The 21,916-nt window shown below is 40.4% G+C and overlaps 1 protein-coding gene across 2 annotated transcripts in view; it reads left to right on the top strand.

The window, feature by feature from the left end:
• Positions 1-21,916, top strand: part of LOC138193288 (ERC protein 2) — a 76,139-nt gene that overhangs the window by 26,746 nt on the left and 27,477 nt on the right. For both annotated transcript variants that reach the window (XM_069141245.1, XM_069141246.1), the window contains exon 9: positions 5,240-5,407. In XM_069141245.1, coding sequence (XP_068997346.1) covers positions 5,240-5,407 — 168 coding nt within the window. The remainder of the gene's footprint in view (positions 1-5,239; positions 5,408-21,916) is intronic.

Raw genomic sequence — 21,916 nt, 5'->3', positions numbered from 1 at the left:
CAGAGCGCTGACTGTTATTTTGGCTAATCCTAACGAAGCTTTGGTGACATCCCTCAAATGACACACAACCTGAGCCGCAGGACAGGGAATATCCCTTATTTCCGCAGAGATCAGGCCCGGTGTTGTCATGTCTGGAACGGCTAACTCAGATAGAGAGGAAAACCTTCATTTGCATGCATAAGCTTGTTTATTCAGTCTACAGTGTGTGTGTGTGTGTGTGTGTGTGTGTGTGTGTGTGTGTGTGTGTGTGTGTGTGTGTGTGTGTGTAAAGTAAGAGAACTCAGAAGCAGTGCAGCGTCTTGTTTACAGTTCTTTTGTGAAATGCTTCATACTTGCATTGACATTGCAATTTCCACCTGCACCCATGTGCGCAAACACACACACACACACACACACACACACACACACACACACACACACACACACACACACACACACACACACACACATGCCTACATACTGTATGTACACACAAACACACATGCTTCACTGAGATGAAAAGCTTCTGCTTTGGTCTAACAACCTTCAACAGTGACATCCTCACGTCTATTGGAAGTTTCTATTGCCTCATCAGGAAACTGTGGATCATTTAACACCCCTTCTTCTTACATCTGTATGAGTAAAAGACAAAACAAATTCAGGTGCTTATACACCATCTGTGTGAGGCAGGACAGCATAAAGTGTAGTATCCTCTATTCATGTTTATTCTGTAAGCTGCATAAGCCTGTTTTTATTCACCTTTCACCAATCTTTAATAATGCTGACATTAGTCAGAGTGGAAACAGCAATTGGCTGTTTGAACCCAGCCGTCTATATTCGTTCTCTTCCTTCTTCATCATATGGGGGATGTTATGATATGAGGGTGTTGGTTTCTCTTTGATGCACACGTTCCACCAAAAAGATATTCAAATGATTATAGGTGGTATGGGAGACACTCTGGTTGTCTGGTATTGTCGAAATGAAATAGTCTTTCTTCTTTTAGTGATACAGTCCAGACATGGCCACATTAATGGCTTGACAAACATGAATTAAACGAATATTATGCCATAAATTTGGATGATTAATTTCACTGCACGGACCTTTAAATAAATTAAGTCTAATGGGTGCCTTTTGCTGTATTTATACAGGCTGGAGAGATGTCATGGAGCCAGAGAATAGCTCACACAGCTGTGTGAGGTGCACCACAGCAGCCCGAGCAGATCTGAGTTCAGGCATCAGATACATTTCACCAGACCCTCTCTTGGGAATTAGGAATTTTTATGGTGGTGTTTTCAGCTGAAGTGATATTCCAAAGTTTTCTTTGAACAGTAACACAAAAAATTTGGGTGGCTCATGGTGTACATGTGTGCTCGTGCGAAAGTCATAGATTTTTAAAGATTGGGAAATTTGAAAACACATGGGGAATGTTTTTCCGATTAACCGAAGACTATTTGCAATATAGGAATCCCAAGTGGGTGAGTGAGAGTGCAACTGTTACTATGCAAGGGTTGCTGTGTCCCCAGGCCTTTGCTGTGGTCTCTCTGGTTCTCTCCCTCTCTGGTTCTGCTTTTTTGACTGTGGTCTACTCGTATAGTCCCTGTGTTGTTTATTGCGGCCCAGAGCCGACGCTGGGCCCAATACCTTTGCAGATCCGCCTGCCAGAAAAACTTTTATGATGAAATGTGAGGCAGGAAAAAGGGAGGTGAGGACAAACAGTGAAGCTGTTTTCTTTAAGCCTCTGTTTTACTTTGCTAACCAGTTTCCAGAATCCACATTTGGCTGTCACTGCAAGCAAGACAGAGGAAGTCAGAGAGAATTAGTGTGTGTTTATGCATTATTGTGCTTGGTTGCATGTTTAATTGCAGGTATAGTTGCATGCATGTGCGTGTCTAAAAAACTGTCGAATATGTACCCCTGTGCATTCATTTAAAGAAAATCCACAAATGGCCAAGAATTTATAGTTTTGCAACCACAGAATCTTGAAAACATATCAAGGTCATTTTTTAAATGATATGGTGCTGAGTGAGGGGCTGGAAAATTTAAGTGGGATTTTGGAGGAAGATGGGGTGATAAAGATGTGTTTTTAATTCATCTATTCGGAGGAACTCCTCTATGCAGTCTCCTGGGTCCCCTTTGGATTTGAGCTGAGCCCTTTTACTTTCCTCCCTGACCTTTATCTTTTTTTTCTCTCAAACAACAACAAAAAAGTATGATTACAAAACAGAATGTAGTCCCTGGTGTCCAATTGCGTAGGCAGAATCAGTACCATGGTTGTCCGGGAGACTGAAAGAGTTCTGCTTTGCATGCTATCTCCCTCACATAGAAGCACAAGTCGACGCACCAACCTACAAAGTCATGGCAGGGAAATGTGGGTCCGTCCCAAAAAGACATCCTGGCTTTAAGACTTGAGGGATTTCTCACACCGACACATCACTTTGTCTCGCTGGTTGACGTGCACCTTTAAAACGGCAATAGGAAAACTCCTGGATTGAAGCGTGGTTGGAGGGATGGGGTGTTGAAAGAGAGGTAGTAGTGGCGGAGAGAGAGAGGGGTGTTGTTGGAAGATGACACTGAGAAGAACGGGACTGGAAGGAAAAGGACATTTTGAGAAAAAAGAGAGAGGTTAATCAGCCTGTCTTGTTAGCTGTCCATCATCTCGGCATGTATGCCAGCTGATAAAGCCAAACAGTATTTCCTGCAACCGAACTGCTGAAGGAGTGGTAGTGGAGGAGCAGCATGTCAGTGGTGTTAATATGCTCAGGCCAAATGATCTGTTCGGGATTGCCATCTTCTCCATCCACCTTTTTTTCATTTCTTACTCCTGTTTATCCTTTTATCTGTCCCTCCTCACCTATCCAACTCTCTTTCCTTGTTTTCTGTGTACTGTGTCTGGCAGCAGTGAGTGCTTTAAGAGGGTATTAGCAGGGCGTCTGTGCAGTACCATCACAGCTTAGTGGGCCAGTGCAGGTGAGACAGCAGGGATTTCCTGTTAGGCCCCTCTGCTACATTCTTGCTAAATTGCTCCTTGCCAGGTGGAGTTGGAGTGGAGGTCTTTCTGTGTCTCACACACACACACACACACACACACACACACACACACACACACACACACACACACACACACACACACACACACAATCATGTGCTGATGCCCATGTGCCGCTTGCTACATGAGTTTGTGTGTGTGTGTGTGTGTGTGTGTGTGTGTGTGTGTGTGTGTGTGTGTGTGTGTGTGTGTGTGTGTGTGTGCTAATGTGAATTGTGGAGGACAGAGCTGTTCTCAGTATTAGACTTTGGTTGTCTGCCAGAGGAGCAATATGAGATAAATACTTTGCCATCTTACACCTGGGGGTCCTGGCCTGCTTCTAATGCTACTACATGAGAGGCACCCTCTGTGTGTCTCTGGACTGCATGGTGCACTCTCATTTTACACATGCAGATACACACACACACACACACACACACACACACACACACACACACACACACACACACACACACACACACACACACACACACACACACAGGTAGGTAGGAATTAACTGTGGCCGAACGCAGCCACACTTATCAATTGTGTTCTTAGTATATCTGTTGTTATTTTAGCCATTTCTCCACTACTACTGTGTTTAGCTCTTTCATTATAAATACCTCTCAAACGGTGGGAGATAACAATCCATAGTAACTTTAATGCAATCAAGAGTGCAGAAGCATTAAAAAAAAAAAGTGAAAAGAAGGAAAAAGTGCAAGGCACTCTTCTGGCAAAACATAAAACGCACTTATTCAGATGACTACTTTATAGTGAAATACTCAAAACAAGATGATTAGAAACGTTAAAACAAAACTGGGTTGCAACCCACGCTTAGTGGCACAACCAGCCTTCTTCAGGGTGTGTAAGTGCATACGTATTGTTGTTCTGGAGGACAGGAGTCCTGCAGTTTCCAGTCGATGGACACTTCTTTCAAAATGTTCTTCTTATTGTGCAGTCAGAAACGTTCCTTTGAGTTTGGTATGTTATATATGTGTCTCAGCGTACATCCCAGTATTATGTGTTATAGAATTCTAAGTCTAATGTTGTCGTTGGCTGTGATGAAGCTACTTAACTGACTAAATTTCATCTCCAGCTGCTCCAACAACCATCCTCCCTTTATGAATCTCCTTCTGTGCCTTGTGAAATACTTGAGAGATGAGCTGCAGAACAAAACAGTCTGTGCTTTAAGTGTTTTCACACCATCCCTTTTGTGTCTAACTAAGGCTTGTTAAAAGGACTGTTTACAAGCTCTACCTTCCTCCTTCCCTTTATCTATATGTGTGTATTTCTTGGATCCACAAATAAAACACACATACAGACTTTAAAATTAAGTTCAAATGGGTTCACTATTGGCACCGTGGCAAAAAGTCCTGGAAATTATATCAGTTTTTGAAGAGCAACAGAGGAGCGCATACTCTTTTAATGACAGCCAGATAAAAGTGTGTATATATATGTGTGTCATTGTAGGCAGTGCAATACTGATATATGTCCAATAAGAAATTCTGGAGCAAGCTCAGACATCTCTCATCTCACTGCATACAGCCAGATACAGAGGATTTTAATGTGTGAGTGTGAGGTGCGTGAGCAGTCTGATCTATGGCAGTGCTGGCCCAATCATACAACACCCTCAATAACAAATGATGGGACAGGCTCCAAGCTCCTTCTCTCTCACACACACTTTCACTGCGTCAGTCCACAGTGGTTTATATTATGGACGTTAGGTCAAAGTCAAACTTTTACTTCTTCCAAATGTCAACAAGTAAATGTGATGAGCTGTGTCAGTTGTAGAACTGAATAATAACATGTGGTCCACCTGACTGAGAACTGGGGGGAAAAAAAAATCACGGTATATGATTTCTTAATCTTATATTGTATATTTCTCTGTATTACTGTAAGTGCTTCTTTTTTTCTTCTCTGTTCATTCTGGTTCATTCTCAAACGGTCTGCATTACACAGTCTATTATAGATTACTTTCAACCTATATGCTTGCCTGTCCATCAGCCTGCGTATGAGTGCTGGATATGCTGTATGAATTCTGGCTTATATCACCCACTCTGTCACGCAGTCCTCTTTTCTCTTCGTATAAATGCTTCTTTTTTTTTCCGCAGCAGCTTCTTTCCAGTTTAAGATGTCTGACTATATGTCTGTCTAACTCCCTGTTGGTCTGTCTGTTCATGTTTCTGTTAAGTATCTGCCTATCTACACTTAACTTCTCACCCTGGTCAATTCCAGGTAGATGCTCTGCGGGTGCGACTGGAGGAGAAGGAGCAGTTACTGACTAAGAAGACCAAGCAGCTGCAGGACTTGACTGATGAGAAGAGCACACTAACAGGAGAGATCCGAGACATGAAGGACATGCTGGACGTCAAGGAGAGAAAGGTCAATGTCCTGCAGAAGAAGGTATGTGAATCTCGCTAATTAGTGCATCACACAGTAATGGTCAACGCGGTGTAGTCAGACCAAAAGTACATATTAAACAAATTTGTTCTAAGTTAGATTAAGTTTATTCAGAGAAACATGTTCGTACTGAAGACACCACACCTTTGATTGGTTCACATAGCAGCACATCTTCTTAAAGCTGCTCTGATCAATATTTTTATACTAACTGGATTAAATGATTACACATATGTGAAAGAGGTTGCTGAATGTCATCAGACTCTGCTGTTTTCATCATAGCCCACAACAATTTCTCTCACTGCTCTTATCAACCTTGTTTCCATCTGCAGCGGGTAACAGTTGTCAGTGATACAACTGTATGCACTCTGTGCTACAAATGGTAGACAGAAAAAGTATAAAGTGGCTTGCTGTAGATAGGAAGTTGCATATTTTTCCTTCAGAACTTGGTGGTCACCAAAACCAGAACTAAAAGACAAGCCTATTGGGCTTCCATGTGTTAGATGGTTATAAACCCAATCCACATAAAGATCATTTTGCTCTAGGTCTGCTGGATGATATGCATCTGTTTTCGGAATGTCTGCCAACACCTTAGTGTTTTGTACATTTTTCAGCCACCCTCAAATGGCCCAAATTTTTTTTTAATCATTCCTGTTTTTACATTTTAATGCCTTTACATGGAAAACACAAGCAACATTTAATTTATGATTCCAGATGTCACCCCCCCACCCCCCTCCTACTGCCCCCCCGCGCTCACACACACACACACACACACACACACACACACACACACACACACACACACACACACACACACACACACATGGCATGTCTCAGAGGCCTTAATGACTTTTATAAGGGTAGGTATTCTGACTGTGCCTGTGGCCACCTGTGGTGCGCATGTTGGCAATTCCTCTATATACCAATTACACACACATAAAGGTCTTCTCTCGACTTCCCTATTTCCTCTCATGTCCTCAAATTAAAGCTCCCTCCCACCCCCCTTTCCTCTTGCTGAGTTTAATGAAAATGGGCTACAAAGGTCATATAGAGTGCAATCAATCTGTATGTGTGTATGTGTATGTCTTTGCATGAATACATTCAGCTGCATTATTACAGTATGTTTGTGTGACCTCCAAGTCTTTTTGTGCAAGAAGTTGAAAGATGACCTTTACGCAGAGCCTGTACAGTGCTGTACTCCCACCTACAGTTATCTATTTGAGACATTTACAGAAATAAGTTTGTTTGTTGCTCATCATTGTTTCCTGACATTTAACTCACATCTGTGAACTCCATCTTTAGAAATGAAATGTTTGCTTTTAGCTGCCAATTAAGGCGGCTCAGGGGTACAGTATTTACAACTGTCACCTCACAGCAAGAAAGTTCTAGGTTTGAACCTGCTGGTTGTTTGCATTTTCTCCCTTGCGTGGGCCCTCTGCAGGTGCTTCGGACTCCCACCTCAGTCTAACAATATGTGTGCTCGATAGATGGGTGATTTTAAATTGGCCTTGAGTGTGGACGTGAGCATGAGTGGTTGTCTGTCTATCTGTATTGGCCGTGACCCTGTTCGGGATAAAGTAGGTAATGAATGGATGGCTGCCACTTATTTTTAGAGTAATTTTCTTGGAAGTTTAAAATCAACATTAAAAGGTTTACTTGATTAAGGATTTATATATTCCTAAAAGCGATTATTTTTTCATACATTTTTCTGTGCAGTTATTTTACTCAACTTCATTTGGGAATTTTTACCACTTCAGGCTCAAAAGTGAGCTTACTTTGGGTTGCAAATCTTTTTTATGTTCGTCTTTTTACTGTATTGATAGCTTGTTTCTAAATAGCCAGTTTTTGTTTCTTCGTGGATATTTTTCGTCTCTCTATTCCTCCTCATCCTCTTGTGTTTTTTCCTTTCTCTTATACATATTGTTGCTCTCAATCTTAAGTACATCTTGGAAAATGGTCGGCAGTAAAATGATGCTTACATTATTACAAATTAGCTGAACTGTTTATATATAAAAAGTATTTAATATTTTGACTCAGTTTCTTATATGTTTTAATGTGAACTGAAGAATTATCTTAAACTTTGAACTGACAGGTGTTTCACTCCATTAGCCACACTGTATACACTGACCACAATCTGAATAGTTTTCAAAACTTCCTATTCCCAAACAGTCCTTGGGGGCCATTACTTACACCGTTTTGTCCCAGGGGAAAGGCAGGATTGGAGCTAGAAGTCAACACTAGTTTCCTTTCTGGACTTCATACTTTACAAGTTTCTGCTAGCATATTGTAAAACACACAGAGACTGTGTGTGTTTGGCAGTGAGAAGTCCTCCCCAGACACAAATTTAAGTGCCAAGGATGTATTTTCAAACTAAAAGGTGACTCTGTGTTCTTCAGCAATGAAGCGGATCCGACCTTCAGCAAATCAAATGTTTAACCTGAATCTGAAGCTCAACACAGGGGCTTAAAATAAGTTTGCAATTTTCCGATTTTGACAAGATTTATTCTTCTCTGTCTGCCACAGATAAAATAACTGAACACTAATCTGACATTTCATTCATTTTTATGACATTTTTAAATTTTGCTAGGGGTTTGATATTTACTCAGTTCATGTTGGTCACACAGTGATCGACATTTTAATCTTCCTTAACTGTGGCTGCCTTCACTTTTTTTTTCTGATTTTGGTGTGTGTTATCAGGTAGAGACTGATCATTTAGCCTCCAATCACTTTCTGAAAACCTCAGGTGAGTTATAACTTTCTTAAGGAAACTCAAACCTGACAAGAGCTAATGTGTCTTTGATTGAGGAATTTCTGTTTTCATTTGATTGAGTTTTTTTTTGTATATAAACAAAGGAAAATAGCCTCCTGCCTCTGCAGGTATTACAATAAAGTCATTATGATTTAATTTGAAAGGGTTTGTTAGTTTTATTAGTTGGCCTCATTTAAATATCAATGTTGCCAGTCACTAGGTTAATATAGAGCTTAAAAAAATGTCAAACGAGACGAACTTGCTATAATATTAAAACAACGCAGTCAAAGGGAAAACAGCAGTTGCACAGACTTGTGTATGAAACCAAAGCCAACCAGACGTTTGTCATAAAGAAGTTCATTCGCGAGTTCAGACAATTTTGTCACTGCATGGTGGACTTGTTTTAATGAGAGCCAGACCACTAGTGCATGCCTTCATTGTACAAAAATGATCTGCTCTCAGTCACCACATTCAGAGTGCAGTCTTGTCTGTAGGCACAATGATATTAGCTACAGGTTTTAGAAGTAAAAAAGAAGAGCTCTGTTCTCCAGCTGTCTGTGCAGAGCTGCATCCTAAACCTAAAGATGCAGCTGCAGCAACACATTTGACTTTACATCAGAGTTGTTTAAGTAATTCATTGTTAATATGGCACTCATTAGAAGTTTACTGAATACATCAAAACTATCTGAATAAATCTTGTTTCAATCTGGTAAATTCAGACACCGTGATACATTTCTATCACCTACTTGTATTAGTGAAGGTGGTTAACATAAGAAAATCTATAAATTGGTCAAATTCTATTGATTTGTGTTATTTGACAGTGTTTGAAGAACAAATCAGACTTTTTCTTTTTCTTTGTGCCGTTACAGAAAAAAAAAATACTAATTGTGGTATTCTGCATGCAGAGAAAGAAATGCAGAAACAGACTTGTTCAGGTGATGACTATTTAATAGAGTCACACAATAAAAAGACATTACACATTGTGTTTCATATAGTTTTAATGTTCCCAGTATATCTTGTCCTTATCATCCCAGTTTCAAACTCATTCTATGTAATTTGAAGTCACTGAATTTGGATTGTAATTTACCAGGGACCATGCATTTATCAATATGATGCCTTTGTAGAGAAACTTTTTTTTTTTTAATATGAAGTAGTTCTAATAAATACAGTTCACAGTAAGCCTGTGGATTACTCAGAACAAACAGGATATTGTTTCTGGAAAGATATGATGTAGATGTTTTTATAAGTGTTTTTTCAGTGTTATTAGCAACACAAATTAAATTCTAAACTTCAATGTGTTCCCTAAACACCTCAGAAAATACAGTAAGACTGAAACTATATTTATTGCAAGATACCTCGAGAGGATATGAGGAAAATAAGGTTCTTGTAATTTGGGTAAACTGATCCTGTAATCTGTGACGACCAATCCGTTCGTGGTCTTTTTCAGAAAAGAAAAATGCTGTGTTAGTGACACTGTTCAAATGGAATTCAGAATTACGATTTAGGGAGCCACATACCTTTCCTTACAAGTGTACACTTTTCTTTTGACAACTCTGTATACACTGTAGCCACACTATGTACATTAACCATCTCTGTCTGATTTGTTTTCCAAATTTCCAGTTTCCCAGCAGACTTAGTTGGCTATAACTTACACATCTGTATATGAGGTAAAAGACAGGAGTGCAGCTTGTTTCCTTCCCGGTTTCATACTGTATGAGTTATTGCATTCCAAAAAAAAACAACCAAAGAATGATGTTTGGATGTTTGAAGTCTTCCCAGTGCAGGTTGACGCTTTGTCCTGAATGTTAACTGTTACTCTAAAATTAAGGGTAGACTTTCCTCACTAGGGACGTTTTGATATGACAAAACTTTATAGATAGGGAAAAGCCAGAGGTTTGTACAGGAGGTTATTAAAGTTCTGTGAATATGTCTTTGGCTTTGCTGTGTGCAAGCGCTGTTTTTGCTCTCATGACTCAATGCTTAGATCATTTCATAAGGGGCAAACCTCTTCTTCATAAAATTATTAGCTGAAGAATGAGTCAGCTAAACACATTTCGTAGTGCTATTAATCCCCCGCTGATGAAAAGAGCTTTGAAGGTTAACATGGTGCATCTGTGTTATTACAACAAGCTCTCCATCTACACTGGACTACTACAAACAGGTCCAATGCCCCACCACCCAGAGTGAAGATGATAAAGGCTACTGACAGGTCAACTAGTGCATGATAATATGTTTCGACCTTTGTGTGTGCACGTGTGTTTCTCTTTTTTCCCACTCATAAAGAATTGATATCTGCAGAACTAAGAGGAAAACAGTGGGTTGGATGTTTATGTGAGTGCAATATAAAATGTATGTAAATAAATAATGTATTAGACTGTTTATGGACCTCCTCATGCTGCCATTTAGTATTCTTTGATTTATTTTTCATCCTGGTTCTGTGTGGATTTGGATCTTTGGGTAATTTTTTGGTCTTAAAATGTTTTCTTCACTGTATAGACTTGACATTTTCATCAAATAGACATCTTTGACTTTGATGTTTAAGGGTTTGTTGCCCCCAATCTGTGTTTGAAGTGTGGATCTTTTGAATAGTGGAGTGCCCATTTTTAGCGCCTCTTTGGTGCTGCTGCAAGTGATCACAAATTGGTGGTTTAATGAGACAGATCAGTCCCTCCAGGATTTACCAGTTTTACCAGTAATGTTCCATGAACCCTGTAACCTCAGTTTTTTTTCCACATTCTTTGATCAACCAGCATGTGGTCCGTTTGGATGATGAGCGAAGAGGTTGAAAAGCATTGCTGACTGTAAATGAAGATTTATTTTTGTTGATAAAGCAACTTTTGTTTGGGAAGACTTAATAATAATAATAAAAAAATTTAGACTATAATTTTACTGCAAATAAATCATGAAAATTTTGATATTGCTACATGTTGTGAAGATTGGTTGAATTTCCAAACAATTATTGCGAGCACAATATTATGATTTCCTAGATAAACCAGTGCTTGGAAAAGTGATTAATAAAATGACAATACAACAACACCAACAACAGAATTAAACACTATGCAAATGAAATAATAAGGGAAAATACTTAAGTTATCAAATTGAGCACACTGACATAGCACAGACTTTCCACAATACCATGTATTTCAAGTTTCGCTGTTATTTGAACATGTTTTTTAATGCCAAAAAGCTGTCTGAATCTGGTCCAAAGCTTCCTGCCTTAAGCAGTTAATATGGACAAAACACTGTGTGACTCTACCAAAAAAAAAAAAAATGACAAGACAAACGTCTGGAAGTTTTTTCTTGCTCACAATAATTGAAAGAGAACAAACAAAAACATCAAAGGTGACAAGGATTGGGAGAGTTGGGGTGTGTCGTGGCAAAAAAAAAAAAATTCTTGCAATATTACTTATATACTTTAGACATCTGAAAGCTGTGTCTCAGATCCCCTACTTTCTTTGTCCATCTCAATGTCGTGGCAAAAAAAAAAAAATTCTTGCAATATTACTTATATACTTTAGACATCTGAAAGCTGTGTCTCAGATCCCCTACTTTCTTTGTCCATCTCAATGGCTTTTTATAATATGACAGACACAGAAAGTACACGACAGAGGCGACCTTAAATTGCAGTATGTATCACTCATTACTTCACTAATTTCTGTCTCAGGCGAGTATGATGATTTTAATATTTTCATACAGGCCTCTACATGGACAGTCACCATGACTTATAGCATGATGCCATGATGTCATTGCTGTAGTTTGAGCCATAGATTGATCCTAATAGCTAGGGCCTGAATTGAACTAAAAATAATGAGGAACTGGTCTTTGAATGAAGAAAGAAAACTCATATGCTACATTTGTATGGGTATTTTGGTCTAATATATCACAACACAGAACAGTGGGAGCTCTGTTCAAGGTCTTGGTCTATGAGACCATGACCAATGCATAATGATGCATTTATTTATTTATTTTTTCATTTTTGGTTCTTTTTTTTTTCTTTTGCTGAGGGGGCTGTCGGAGGTACATACGCAGAGCCGGTTGTGGTGTGGTTTTGGCATACATGTGTTATTCATGTTCAAACATTGTGGTCTTCTCAATCCATATTCATGCTTTTAAAAATGCTGGCTGTGTGCATGGAGGTATAGTACCCCCTATCATGTTCCCTCCTATAGCAACCACAGACAGGGAGATTCGATTACGTCCGCTCGGGCTGGACTGGGTGCATGTTTGAACGTGTGTGTGTCTATATGGAAGGATTCCTTGTACATAAGGGTCTCTCCTAGATATTGTAGTGTTTAGCAGGTCTTCTCTGCTTCTCAGGGGAACCAACCACTGTTTCAGTGCACCCTCCGCCAGACTCTTTCAGCACGTGCTCTGGCCCAGTGTCATCACTCGCCCTGGCCTGGTTTATTCGACATGGCTCGGCCTTTGATTGTGAAGAAATGTAGAGCAAGAGATTGATATAGAGATAATTGCGTTGTTCCCTTGCCTTATACATTTCTTCTCTTTCTTCACCCCCACTTTGCTCTCTCAGCCTCTATGGAGCAATTGCTCTTCTCTCTGTCCATTTGTCAAAATGTTATGAGCTTTCACATTTGTTGAAATACACTCAATTTTCATGTCCCTTGCTGAATAAATGGATGCATACCGTCTATTGACTGTCCTTGTTAATATAAAGCTATAGTAACCATGCAAGCTTTTACCAAACTTGTTTTCCCAAAACAACTTATGTCTCTCTCTTTCTTTTTTCTGTCCCTCCTCCCACATGTTTTAAAGACTGCCCCAAAACAACACTGGCACTGTTGAGTGTGATGCATATTGATAGTGAGGGGAAGTGCTGCCTGTTGATAGAAAGACAAATATTAGTCCAGCAATGGCACAGTGTTTATTGTGTACGTGTGGAAGGGAGCGAGTGAGTGAGGGAAGGGTGAGACGCAAAGGGAGTGAGTGAGGGGAGCGAGTGGAGTGAAGGGAGTGAGCAAAGGGAACGAAGGAAGTAGCAAGTGAAGGGAGCAAGTGAGTCAGGGAGGGGAGTGAGTTAGTGAATAAGAGAGCAAGTGATAATAACATGCTCTGGAAACTTCAGTTGTTTGCCCTGATTGACTTAGCTGTCAGTCAGAGGCCGTGTAGACGAACCCTGTCATTGCTAATAAGTGCTGTCATTTAAAAGTCCAGTGACACTCCATATTAATTGGACTTTAATACTGATGGAAATTAATACTTTTTCTATGGTCATATATATCCCAACCTAAACCAGGAAACTGCAAAATATAGAGGCCAAAACTATGACATGGGTGTGCCTGATAACAGCACCATTCTGCCATGATCCAAAGCAAAGAAACACTAATGATGCTCCTATACGAGTGTGATCCCAAATGGCATATTTTTACTTTTGTTTGGTCTATTAGAATGGTGTTCATTGCAATGAGGTTGTCCAGTGACATGTCAGTGCATTGGCTCATGTGACTGATATATATTCCCTAGATAGATAGATATGCAGTGTGCAGTGTAAGTCGTTCAGGTGAGTGATTGTGGGTGTAACAGCTGTATAGATCCTTACAGATAACTCTACTGTATGTGTATGTTCCTGCATGTGAGTGTGTGTGATCTTGATAGATCTGTGATGAGGCCACCAATGCCTTTCATCCTAATGGATTCCAGCTGACCAATCACAGTGCATTGACATGGCCACAGATAAGCCGGTTGGAACTGGGAGGGGTGGGGGGGGGGGGTTCCGGTAAACTGTCTGTGATAGGCCCCCCTGTATTCCCTTCTTCTCCTATCAGCAATCAGCCGAGGTTAATGGTGAGAGCCTGAGGCTTGCTGATTGGAGCCAGGCAGCACATCAGTCAAGACAAACCCAGGGTTGGGCCGCATGTCAGGCCCCAGCTATTCCAGTCCATCTTCTGCCTGACCACAGCATGTGCACTTCAACTCGAGAAATCAAATGTGTTTGATGACTCTCCAACTCGATGAAAAACTCAAACCTGACTGTATCCTGATGATGACACATCATAACTCAGGCTGAACTGTTTCAGCACTTCAGTTTGTGCATCATGCTCTCAGAAGAGGTGTTACAGTTTGAATGCTGCATTTCACCTGCCTGACCAGATCACTGGGTCAGAAGCTACAGGTTGACACACCGCTGGTCCATCGCCGGGTGGTCACCCTTTCTTTCTTTCTTTCTTTCTTTCTTTCTTTCTTTCTTTCTTTCTTTCTTTCTTTCTTTCTTTCTTTCTTTCTTTCTTTCTTTCTTTCTTTCTTTCTTTCTTTCTTTCTTTCTTTCTTTCTCTCTCTCTCTCTCTCTCTGATCAAAGGGCTCCTATTCCTTCTCTCCGAAAAGAAGAAAAAGAAAAGAATTAATACTAATGGTGCTGGGAGCAGAGGAGTAAAGCATCAGGGTAATTACCCAGCAATCACTGCAGCATTCCGCAGCTGGGGGGGTGGGGTGGGGGGGCAGAGATAGGGTCTTGAGCCTAAAGAGCATGGACTTGGATCAACTTGGCTGGCGCACACACAGACACACTCACACTCACGTACGGCCGAGCTTGCACAAGTGCAATCTGTCTTCATTGAACAGCTCTGGGTCTGCAGGAGTCTCTCCCTGCTCATTTTGCACTGTGGTCGACCAGAAGAAATCCCTATGAAAACAACACGCGCTTCGTCTTTGTCTTTGTGTCTATCAGTTTCTGCGTTTCTGCATCTATATATGTGCTTTATGAGTACATATGTGTGTGTTCGGGCCTAATTGATATGTATGAATGTAGTGGAAGGTTTCTGTGTGAATTACTTTCTGGAGGAATGTGTGGGGAGAGGGGGAGGATGTCTGCTTGTCAAATGTGTAAGTGCTATATGCAGCCCCAATCGCCTGAACATGGCCTGACATTCATGATAATAATCACAGCCTGATTGTGTGCGTGTGTGTGTCTGTGTGTGTACTCCATAGGTCAGAACTGTATGTTGAGAATAAGCCACACGTAACACTGAAATTATAGATATGTTGATATGGAGTCTTGTTTTTGTATATGTGCTCATATGCAAATGTCTTTCAAGCTGCTTAAATATTGCTGTGTCCAAAGTTGTCCATTTTTTTTTTGGCTGGCCTAAGTTTATCAGACTATCATCAAAAGTTGGATAATGAAAAGAAAAATAAACTGTAGTTTATGAAAATAACCGAGGTACTGCACATCAGTCACTTTGCCTCCAAAGTTAATGTGTTTTGTGCTCTGTTAAAACATCCTAAGGTTAATTACAAACACAGAGGCAGTTATGTAATCAGAAGAATTATTTAAGTGTTTTAATGTTTGCATCATCTCCACCTTCTGATTAGAGAAATTCTGTTTGAGAAACTGTATTTAGTTAAATGGCTTTGAGCTTTTTTCCTAGTTAACAGTTCAGGCATTTATAATAAACAATTACAGACCAGTTCAGACTGGCTGTGTTTTATTATCTGCAGAACAAAACCACTGTACTTAGCCCACAAGTAAAGTTAAAATAATACAATAAACCTTTGCCTCTGACCCAACTTGCTGATAAACACAGCTGCCCTCATCTGTTTCAGAGATCTGAAATTCTTCAACCCCTTCATGCAGTTTTTTTTGTTTTGTTTTTAAATATTAATTTAATTCTTTGTTGTTTAATTTCTTTCATGTGGCTTTTTATAAATGAAATTACATTCATATTGTCTAAAATTTAAATGATCACCTTTTGTGAAGCAGAACCCCCACACTATGACTACTTCAGACTATGACTATACTCTGGAGCACACTGTTTAGTATTACTTCTTTTTCCAAATCTTTTTTCAACCTGTTTGACATAATTTCCGACCCCTAAATTATCTTTGTAGATGTCCTGGTTTAATTTATTTGATGTTTCTCATTGATTTATTATAACTAAGGTCTTATGAATGCACTTAAATGCTGATGAGCTCATGCATCTTAACAAATACAATGTTTGCAAAAAAAAAGCATCTAAAACACATTTATAAATAATGATAAATAAGGTGTTTTTATCTGTTCTGTCGTGTTTCTCTGCATGCATAAAGTGCATGTCTGTCTGCTTTTGTGTATGTTTATGTGCATGTGTGCCTGCATACAAATGAGAGTATGTGCGTCGCTGATGGACACAGAGCACCTTTGTTTTTCTAAACAGCTCATGGTGGTTATGAGCAGAATGAATGTTGAAGCAATGGAGAGGAGGCTACTGTAAGAGTTACAGGCTTCAGTCTTAATCAAAGTGAAAACCGTAGAAAATTCAGTCTCTTTCATTTGCTCCCAGTTCCACTAATCTTTTTTTTAATTATTTTTTTTTTTACCTTGGCTGTGGAATTGGCAAAGACCTGCCTGTTTGGTGTGTCAAATCTGGATTCTGCCTCTGCATGGACCTTTTAGGTTTTGTGTCAGAAGAGGTTTGGTAGACAATTGCAGAGCAGAGAAATGAAGGCATGCTGGCACACAAGCACAAGCACACATTGGCAGAACACATGGTTTTGTGCAATTATGTCCAGCCTTCTTCTGCAGCCAAGTGTAGGGCAACATAAGAGCCCCCAAACAGCATTCATTTAATTTCTTCATGAGGGAGAAACATTTTGTGGCTGTCTTTAGCCCCTGTTGATGTTCAGTAAAGTCCAGAAATAAAAAATGACTTTTACTTTTTCCTCATCTAGAAAAGTGTGGATGATTTCAGAACTGCAGCATCACAGTTCTTGACCCTGCCTTGTCTTCTTCCCTGTCTCGGGCACCACTTGTCTTATGAAGTCATTGTGCTGCGTTGTTGCGCTCGATAACAGATGAATAATGACTCCTCTTGCAAAGCAGTATGACATCAGGAAGGTCATTCGAGGGCAATACGGGAGAGGTGTCGTTTCCTGCTTTAAAGGTCTCGCTTGTTCACGTTGTCTATTCACATCCAGGCCAGACAATTTAGTCGTCTGTAGAGATCTTTAGGCGATTAAACGTGAGTAAATGGAGGTGGTTCTCTTTCATTAGCTAACTGTATTTGTGAAATGTTTCCTGACATTTTTATGTTTAGCTGCTCCTAGTATTTTAGAAAACTGATATGAGGTGTTGTTTAGTCGTGAGTTTCTTGTCAGTTGTGCAAGGGAAAACCCGTTACTAGTGAAGACAATATGTCCTCTGTGACATCCTGTTGTATAAAGCGATGTCATAGATAAGGAGTTTAACAAACTTGGGAGTTTGATTCTCCTCTGTGGTTGTGCACCAATCAGCAGTAACTCAAAAGTCAAAAACATAAACACTAAATGATCCATTACAAATTAAAAGGGGAACTTTCAAAGTGGATAAATGGCCCTATGGCAGCAAATCACCACACGGAGGCGCCAGCTCACGTTATATCAGTCCTTCCACAGCCTGCCAGTGTTGCCCGTGTTGTGTTGAGATGGGGCGGTGATGGGATGTGGTAAAGGGACACAGGTTAAACGAAGTGCAAGCACACCCTCCTCACACCAAAAAGGTCACTGCTTTCCCTGTTCTCCATGAACAGACTATGTTTCTCTCTGAAGACCAATGGCTGTGCTCAGAAGCACGAAGATGTCTTTTGATAATCTGGGAATCAGCAGCCTTTGATGGCAAGAGATGGGGACAGTATGCGAGTGTACATGTTTGAGTGTACTTGAAAACATATGTACACACATACAAACATTTTCCAAGTTTAATGTATACATGTTTTACTTGGATTTGCAGTATGTGATTGTAGAGTACTTCCGGTAGCAGGATGATATTTCCGGCATGTAGTCTTACATACTGTTTCTGTTTGAGTGTGACCTAGATTTCTCTGGGGAAATACGCACTGTGTTACTACATATTGTTCAGTTTGCTGTTATTGTCCCTCTGTGTAGATATGTGTGTGCGTGGAGTATGTACGTGCATATACATGTCAGCGCCAGGATCTTTGGGTTTTACAAGTGTCCCTGTCATATTTTCAGAGGTGATGACAAGCAAGTTGCCTTTCATAGAGGGCGACCAATTATTGTTTGGTATTTTTATTGGTCCAAAAGAGTTTTAAAAATACAAATGATTGTATTTTTATGGTGGTCACGCTCCACGCTGGTCTCCGTTGTGTTCTGCAGAAATGATTCCTCTGGCAGCCGTGGAGTTCTAGTTCTGAGGTTGGATGGGAAACATACGGGTCGACCGGGTTTGTGGTTCTGCTCCGGAACAAGCTGCTTTTAGATCGCCATTTTTTTGCCAGAGACACAAAGTCGGATACTTCTTTCCCATTGCATTAGAGCTCAGTTTGTGCTAAACATGATCATAATGTACGGACTGAACCCGCAATGCAAAAGCGAAGCACCCAATCGGGTTTGTGAGATAACTGCACAAAGAAGCAGAGTGTTTTATCAACATCTATTAATTTCTTAACTTTTTATGAATGTGTGTCAGCTGTTGTTTGAGACCTCAAGTTCTTCACTCACTTTTTACATCATTATATCACTGAAAATCAACTGCAAATCTGTTGACAAGTAAAAACCACGATACAACATCTCTACATTCCTTAGCCTCCCAGTGCGCTATCGTAATTTACTATTCAGCAACTATTACTATGGGGCAATCACGGTCAATAGCATGTGCAAAGTCAAGGTCAGAGGAAGGTAACTGTACATCAACACTCCCACTTTAAAGGAGTCCAGTCCTATCAGCTTTTTGATAAAGTTATCAGAGTCAAAACAGTATGGCTGTAAACAGTGGGGAGCCTGTGTGTGGGAGATGACTGAGACAGACGTCACGGTTTCTCAAGAGGATACGCACTCACTGAGACAGGCAGGCCACACCACAGAGCCTGGCCTGTAGAGTCATGGAAGCTGCCTATCGTAGGTGGTCTGCTTCAGTGGGAGGTGTGTTTGGTTGGAGAGTGGGATGACATATGCACAGCAGTTTAGTGATAAACGCCTCAGTATATGTGTGTGTATGTGAGAGAGGGGGGAGGAGAGGTGCCTTAGTATAGTTTGAGGTAGCCTCATACACTGAGAGATAAAATGAATGACTGCTGTTCTCATCATAACAACAGAGCTACTGAAAGGGAGTCTCCCAGAAAGGCCCACAGCTGCCCAGCGCCTTGCCTGCACACAAAATCATTTCTCCTCAGAGAGCGTGTTTGGAGTTTGAGAATTCTGACAGAATTCCTTGCCCTCTTTCCCATATCCATGATTCACGTGACTCGTTCTCATCCAGAGGTGCAAGGTTTAAGTTGTGTTTTTCTGCACAATTTCACAGAAGGCCAAGTGACGAAGCTAAATATTTCATTGAGCGGTTGTTATTTTGTGCAACTAGGCCAAAGAAAACTTGAGTCTGGTGAAGAATGTAATCATTTATCTAAGGGCCAGGGGCGACATGCTCAATTTGCCCTAAAACAGGGCTCTGTGGTGCCCACAGGGACAGGGAAGCAAGGGTGTGCATGAGTGCATATGTTTATGTTTCATTGCATATTTAGAAGAACAAGGTACGTCAAGCTACCGAGGTTCTACAACCAGAGGCCAAAGTGAGACATTTGATTTTTTTTGTACTTTCTTTGTTTACTGCATGTGGAGATAAGCATGTTCTAGCGCCAGTTTGTTCACTTCAAATGAAAGAAACTTGAAAGAATAAGTGAGGAAAACCACATGACACTCACCTCTCTGCTTTCCCTTCTTTCTCACAGTGCCCAACCTAAAATCCCATCTAACACACCCATGGCAATCATGAGTTGCTGAGAATTTTATCTGACTTTGGTAGCGTGAAGCTTTCCCATCATTCCCTTAAGGCTTTAATGTCCCTATCGGTTGTGGACTGACCCACCAGAGCCTTTAGCTTGGTTGTGTAATGACTGTCATTAACCTATCAAGATCTGCCAAAGGGGTCCTGGCTGCCTTTTCCCAACCCCTCCTGCCACTTTCCCCCTACATTGCCAAAACCAAGATGGCTCCCTTGAATCTTCGCTCTTGCCCTCCGGGGAGCAGAGAACACCAAAGTCTACAGTCTAATTAGATTCATTTGTAAAATAGCTGTAGAGATTTAAACATTATCTATCTACGTACCCATGACTGGAATGCAGCTTATTCTCCCATTTGGACTTTTTTTTTTTATCATATCACTCTTTCAGTAAAACTGTGGTTCTTCCTTGCCTGAAGTGCTTTCCTTTTTGATTGGAATCTTATGTTCATTAAATAATGAATTCCTTTTCGTGCATGCCTCTTTTTTGTACGATTCAAGCTCTGATCTGAGAAAGGAGCTCTCGGGTCAAATGTGGTATTAATGCTTTGCAGCAGTGAGTGAATGGCACTTTGTCTGCAGAAAAACCACTAAAGAAGACTTCGCTGGAGACAGGAAAATAAATGCTCTGTGTGCTTTGACCTCAACAAATCTCAAGGAACCCATCAACTTTTCAGATTTATTTATATTTTTGATATAACTATTAATGATATTAATTCAGAATCCAAAGGAATTCAGAGTGTGCTTATGAGATTATAAACCATTGGCAAGTCACTATGTCACCAAATCACCATGTCCTATCACCAGATGTGCTGTCCCTTTGAAAGTAATTTGTAGACCTCTGGAGTCTCATTGCATGGTAGTGTGTCCTACCCCAGCTGCATCTGTTAGTGTTTTGTTTGGTACAGCTCAGAGCGTTTTGTGTTTGTGTGCTCCTGTGTGTGTCCATGTATGTGTCTTTGTGTGTGTTCTGCTTTGCAGATGTTCATCAGATAAAGGCTGTTGAACACCACAATGGGCTATTACACCACCACTTTAGCAACATGAGGTTAGCCACAGAGAGGCAGATGCAGAGACAGAGTCCTGCAAGTCAGTGGACTGAATTAACTCTTAGTATAACACTGCTGAACTGATAGAGAAGCAGATAGAGTTACAGTATCTGCTATTCAGACAGACTGTTGGACATAGATCCAGGGGGTGAGGGATGCTGTCCCCTGTATCTAATAATACAAAATGACAATACAACAACACCAACAACAGAATTAAACACTATGCAAATGATATAATAAGGGAATATACTTAAGTTATCAAATTGAGCACACTGACATAGCACAGACTTTCCACAATACCATGTATTTCAAGTTTCGCTGTTATTTGAACACGTTTTTTAATGCCGAAAAGCTGTCTGAATCTGGTCCAAAGCTTCCTGCCTTAAGCAGTCAATATAGACAAAACACTGTGTGACTCTACCAAAAAAGAATCACAAGACAAACGTCTGGAAGTTTTTTCTTGCTCACAATAATTGAAAGAGAACAAACAAAAACATCAAAGGCGACAAGGATTGGGAGAGGTGGGGTGTGTCGTGGCAAAAAAAATAAATTCTTGCAATATTACTTATATACTTTAGACATCTGAAAGCTGCGTCTCAGATCCCCTACTTTCTGTGTCCATCTCAATGGCTTTGGTGTGTACACCTCTCCAGTAGGTCTTGGACTTAAAGGTGGAATTAACTTATCCGCTCCTTGTAGATCCGACCATAATTGTCTTAACCCAATCTGCACAGTGGAAACTTTCATTGCAGATCATCATTCAGATGCCAGGCAGGGAATTGGAGAATGCAGCCAGAGGCTGAGCACACTATTCAGTATATAGATTCATCTTCTTGATGTACCAGGGATTATAATTTCTTTCCACAACGTCTCCAGTCACAGTACTCCAGTTTGGTAAATTGTAAAAATGCCTCTTAACTTTTCAGCTTCTGTCAAAACTTTTCTGCTGATGATTCTTTTGATCTTGATGACTTTTCATGTGCTTGTTTTGCAACAATATGCCACTAATGTCAGC

This window comes from Embiotoca jacksoni, unplaced genomic scaffold (genome assembly GCF_022577435.1).
Source record: "Embiotoca jacksoni isolate LCO1_2020_lvr unplaced genomic scaffold, fEmbJac1.0.p SCAF_9, whole genome shotgun sequence".
Lineage (NCBI taxonomy): Eukaryota > Metazoa > Chordata > Actinopteri > Embiotocidae > Embiotoca > Embiotoca jacksoni.
This window is presented reverse-complemented; position numbering and strand designations above follow the sequence as displayed.